A 5,669-nucleotide genomic window follows, 5' to 3' on the forward strand; every position below is an offset into this window, starting at 1 on the left:
TCTAAAACAAAACAAGGGCTTTACTCTCCTAACATGCAAATCTATCACGGTACTATTTAAAACAACTAAATGGTGCCCCCTACATAAGGAAATAGATGGGGGGAAGGGGTGTGGAGTAAATAAGGCGCAAGGACTGCCCATATGCAGCTGCTGAGGAATCCCTGGAGGGCCACTGGACACTTGCACAGCCCTGAGGTTGACTGCGGCCAGTTCTTCTCCTTCTTGAGTGCTGCTGACCAGCTAGGACCGGGGCTCCAGCTGGCAGGACAGGGTGTAGCTAAGGACAGAGGGACACCTGTGAGTTGCCCAGGAGCTTCCATTCAAGAGTCTCTGCCAGTGTTTGCCCACAGCTGGAGTCTGGCACCCCGGCAACAAGGCCAGAGGCTGCCCAGGGAAGGAGGATCCCAGGAGTGGCCAGCAGAAAGAGTCCACCCCGAACCTCACCGACCCAGCTCCTGATGGGCCCCACCTCTCAGCCTCGCTGAGCGGCTCCATAGCCTGGAACCAGGCCCAAAAAGGATCCTCGGGCTCTAGGGTGTAATTCTCGGCAGCCACCTGGAGCAGCATGATGTCCGTCATGACTTGGTATTCCTGAGCAGAGAGAGAAGCACAGGATGTATAGGGAGCCTGGGGGGGCGGGGAGCTGCAGGGTCTGGTGAGGGTTGAGCAGCGGGACCGGGGACCCATCCCAGGTCCTGGCACACATGGCCATCCTCCTCCCTGCAGATTCATCCGGTCTCCACCTGTTCTCAGAGGTGAGTATCAGTAGCCCCTCCTCCAGGAAGTCCTCCTGGATGCCATGCTCTGTCCCCATCTCCTAACGGGATGGGACTTGCACTGCTTTCTTCTCAAGGGGTCCCAGGAAATGTGAGGTGGAGGGGATGGAGCCAAGCAATGTTCTTCCCAGGGACATCTCTGAGGCCCACTCCCTACCCTTCCCTGCGGGAAGCGCCACATATGCTCACCTTATTTCTTTTGTAGTGGTTGATCTCATTCCCCTGGAATGCAGACAAAGTCCATCAGAATGAGGCCCCTGGTTCTTAGGAGCACTTGATTCCCATCCCTTCTCATGCTGCACCATGGCCAGGACCCGTGAGGGGGCCGTGCATACACAGATAGTGGGCCTGGGATCTAGGCCAGGCTCTGGGGTCCAGAGAAAGGAGGACATGGGCCAGATGGACTGGCTACAGGTCGGGACCCTGCAGCACCACCCTCTCAGAAGACAGTAGGGGAGGCCGAAGCCTCAGGCAGGAAGGGGCTGCTGCGGCTACGGAGGTGCTTGCTGACGTGGAGGGTCCTGACTTCATTCTCCCCCCACGGGCAAACTCACCGGGGGAAGCTGAGGTCCACTCAGACAGACCTCATGCAGCTTTGCCTTCAGGAAGCTCTGCTGCTTCACCAGTCTTCGGCACCGGGAGCCATGTCCTAACTGCAGTCTCGCCTCACTCATCGCTGAGATGGGCAAGAGACTCCGACCTCACAGGCGCAGCTCTGAGGCTGTCATCAGGGTAGGTTTGCCGAGTCCTGAGAGCTCAGGGCTCATTACAGCGGTGCTCTATTCCCATAGGTCCAGATTCTGGTCCATCCCCCACAATCTTCAGGCTCACCCACCTCCAGAAAGACCTCCACTGCGGTATCCAACATCAGCAACTTGGTGAGGAAAGTGCCAAGGAAGGGCACGACACCCTGTGTCCTAAGGGGGAGAGTGGGATGAGTCACTGTTCTCTGTTGCCCACAAGGACCCTCCCCTGAAAAAGCTCCAGCCTCCTGGCCCATCCCAGGTGACCGCGTGGAGCAGCTCTCGACACTAAGAGAGAGGGTGTCAAGGCTAGGGAGTCTGCTTGGACACCACCTGCTTGCCCCCTCACTGCCAACGGCATCCTCACCTAGGCTGTCACCACATTCATGCCAAAGGCTTCCCCTCCCCAAGGAATGCTTCAGACCATTCCCGACTTCATCCTCGCAGGACCCTGTTCCCTCCCACCCCTCCTCTCTTTCCAGGCTTGCACCTTCCAGGCTACCTTGATGAGTAGGTTCCTGCCCTGTGCGGTGTCCTTGCTGCACAGCTTTTGAAAGATCCTCAATGGCTTCCTGAAGAGAGGCAAGGGAGGCACGATCAATGGACGAATAATGTGGCAGGGTTGAGTGCGAGTGCCTTTTCTTTGAGAACCCCAAAGTGTCAACCTGCCTGGTTGAGGGTTTCTTCTGGGATCCTCTGAGCACTAAGGTCTTTGTAGGACATGGGAGGGAGCTCACATGTGGCTCGTCCTGGGCCTCCCTTCCCATATTCATTGAGAAACACTGTTTGGGTCAATTTGGGGTTCAAATGGGCAGAGAGCTTAGTGGCTGTCAAGGAAACACGTGAAGAGATTTAATGCAGCTCAGCCCCGTGTGGGACATTTGGCAAAACTGATTTCTAAAGCGGGAGGCATGGTGGCCTCTTCACCAGGAAGGCTGAGAGACGCACCCACCAGCCCAGGTCCTGTGGTCGGGGTTTGCCGCCTCCCAGAAGGTCCAAGCTGCCTGAGGGGGAAGAGGACAAGCCTCTGGGAGCTCCCTCGTCCATCCTGGTCCCTCCATGGAGAGAGGCCTACTCACCTGGAAACCTTCCCCCACGTGTTCTCGAGGCGGTGAATGGAGACACTCTGCAGAGCCGAGAGGATGGCATGTAAGGAGGAGTAGTTCCTCAGGGTTTGACAGGCCTGGGGAGGGAAGAGAATGGGCTGTCATGTGAGGAGCCAGCACCTGATTGGCTCTCAAGTTTCAGTCCCCCTCAGGGGAAGGCGCTCCTGCTGGAGGAAGCCGCTGTCCAGGGACCTGCCGGAGGGCACACGTGAGGCCCAGAGGAGGAGGAGGATTTTACCTCACTCCAAGGAAGGAGCCAGGCAGAAACGGAGCATCCCAGCATAGGGCCATGCAAGGCGAGGTCAGCATATCCCTGGACGGAAGAGCCTAGGGACTGCACAGTCCCTAGGGCAAAGACCAGGGCCTTCCACTCTGAGACCTGATCAAGGGAAGAGCAGTGCCCGAGACTCAGGAGAGCACCTCGGCTGGGCTTCCCGTTGCATACCTTGGCCACCTTGATCCAGTGCTCCACCACCATGGCCCTGTCCCGGGCTGTCATGCTTGGGTTGCCAAGGCAGGTGGTGATGACACACTTGGCCACACCGTTGAACTGGGCGACAGTGGCCCGGACTGTGGGTGCCAGGTGCTCACTGCCAGGCTTGTTGTGCTTGGACCAGATGGAGCCCAGGCACTGATGGGGCAGCAGCTTCTTGAACAGCTCCTAGAGAACAGGGGGACCTTGGTTCACCCAGCCATTTCCCATGCAAGACTCATGTCCTACGTAGGGGTCACAGGTCAGAGCTGGACCTCAGGGAGCTGAGAATCTGGCCTGAGCCTGGGTGGAGACCGTGGATTTCATTCCATTGTTTTTCACTGAGGGAACAGGGTAGAAGGACAACAGCCCCAGGCATGTAAAGCTCCACTTCCCAACAGAAGCAAGGCACTTCAATATCCCCCTCCAGTCCTGCAAACTATGTGCACTATTCTCTTTTTCTGTGTTGGAACAGCGCCACACTAAGATTCACGCTGCTCAACAACATGATGCAGCTGTGCGATTACTGAGAATCTATTTGTTTTAGGCTTCTAACAAAATATCTATTTTCTCTGTTTTGCACATATATCTCACTCAGTAGTGACAGCTCAAGTTCTTTTTCACAATGAATGATTCAGAAATAAGTATCAAAAACAGATTTGAAGAGAACAGAAGAGACAATTAAAAGATACGGAAACATCCTACTTAATAAAAGGCCATGTATTTATGTTCTGAGTCGAATTTTAAAGCTTTTAAAACATTTTATTCCTATAAATCCATCTTAGATAGCAACTGGACCTCACAGAAGCACTTAAATAAACGTTTACCAGTTGTATCCTGGCGAACAATATTTCTTGCTTTCTCAGCTCCCGGTGCCCCAGATGTGGTGGCGCTCCTCGATCGCACTGGCTCGGCCACATCCGGGTGGCTCCGCCAGCTGAGAGAACAGGATCTCCCCACGGTGGCTCCTTTCGGAGAATAGAACACAGCCTGATAAAGGATAAGACAAGAAAAATAATCTAAAGGCTGACTTCCTTATCATTCATTGCACAGCCTGTGTTACTCAGCAGATTTCATAAATCCAACTGTATATAATCGGCAGCTTCTCTTGTTGCAAAATTAGGTATCACTTCTCTGCTTTCCTCTCCTAGAGCTCTGGTCAAGTATTTCAAATGAGTGGTCAAGGGTCCAAGAGAAATACAGGAGATAAGAGACCGAGACAGAGATTTCTGCACAGGTAATGTGCTGGTGGCTGCCACCTATGGGTCGTTTTCACACCCAGGTTCCTGAGAGTATATTTTGTTTCCACAAATCCAGTGCTTAGAAGGCAAGTATTTTTATAATGAACATTTGAATTCATTTTTATTTTTAATTAAAAAAAATTTTTTTAAAAATATATTATGTTAGTCACCATACAGCACATCCCTGGTTTTTGATGCAAAGTTCGATGATTCATTAGTTGCGCATAACACCCAGTGCACCATGCAATACGTGCCCTCCTTACTACCCATCACCAGCCCATCCCATTCCCCCACCCCCCTCCCCTCTGTAGCCCTCAGTTTGTTTCTCAGAGTTCATAGTCTCTCATGCTTCATTCCCCCTTCTGATCACCCCCCTTTCTTTATCCCTTTCTTCCCCTACCGATTTTCCTAGTTCTTATGTTCCATAGATGAGAGAAACCATATGATAATTGTCTTTCTCTGCTTGACTTATTTCACTTAGCATTATCTCCTCATAAGCAAGATGATAGATCAATCGGAAATATTTGCCAAAGGCATTAATTACATAATTGAATTCATTCTGTATCATTCCATAAACTGTTTTTCAGATTGTTTACCTTCCTATAAATAAATACAGCCACTCACAGACTGCAGCGAAGATATTATAAGAATCAGTCCCATTAATGACATGTTTATATGGTTAAGTAATCACCATAATTGGTTCACACCTCCCCACATCCACATCCTCTGTGGGCCTCTCCCACAATGACCCTGGGCTTCATCACATGACTTGCTTTGCTAGCAAAATGAGCAAGCAGAGATTTGAAATGCGTTGGAAAATCTGGGCTTGCCCTGTTGCTGCTCCTGGAAACCTAAAACCTCACCAAAAAAGCCTGAGCTGGCCTGCTGGGCAATAAAAGGTATGTGGCCAAGTCCCCCCATCACTGCCCCAGCTGACAGCTGGCCAACCCTAGGGCTGCCTGGCTGATTATTTGACAGCCTAGCTGACTACAAACACAGGAGGGAATCCAGCAGAACTGCCCAACTGTGTCCAACCCAAACTGCCAACTCATAAAATCATGATTTAAACAACTGGCTGTTCCTTTAAGTCACTATGTTTTGGGGTGATCTGTCACACAGGAAAAGCTGATACAGTCTATAATAAGGCTATTGTTGAGGCTATAGTCTACCCAAAGCAAGCAATGTATACTTTATGCATCTTGGGAGAAGAAACTCCTCCCAAGTTTTAGGACCAAGAAAAGCTATGTATCACCTAAGCTGTCGATGTTCCCCATTTGTAATCTGTGATCCTCTGCTGTAACCCTGTGAAGATCAGAGTCACATCTAAGCTT

The 5,669-nt window shown here is 51.6% G+C and overlaps 1 protein-coding gene across 1 annotated transcript; it reads right to left on the reverse strand.

Annotated features, from left to right (window-relative positions):
* LOC130543294 (ral guanine nucleotide dissociation stimulator-like) lies at positions 1-4,597 on the reverse strand. Its single transcript, XM_057309961.1, has 7 exons — positions 3,925-4,597; positions 3,071-3,286; positions 2,599-2,702; positions 2,022-2,091; positions 1,331-1,693; positions 966-998; positions 1-591 (listed from the first exon to the last, which is right to left on the reverse strand). Exons 1-5 carry the CDS (start codon positions 4,015-4,017, stop codon positions 1,604-1,606), a joined length of 573 nt encoding a protein of 190 aa, XP_057165944.1. The 5' UTR covers positions 4,018-4,597; the 3' UTR covers positions 1-591; positions 966-998; positions 1,331-1,603.
* Between the last annotated feature and the right edge of the window lie 1,072 nt (positions 4,598-5,669).

The sequence above is a fragment of the Ursus arctos genome, unplaced genomic scaffold, assembly GCF_023065955.2.
Source record: "Ursus arctos isolate Adak ecotype North America unplaced genomic scaffold, UrsArc2.0 scaffold_100, whole genome shotgun sequence".
NCBI classification, from domain to species: Eukaryota; Metazoa; Chordata; class Mammalia; order Carnivora; family Ursidae; genus Ursus; species Ursus arctos.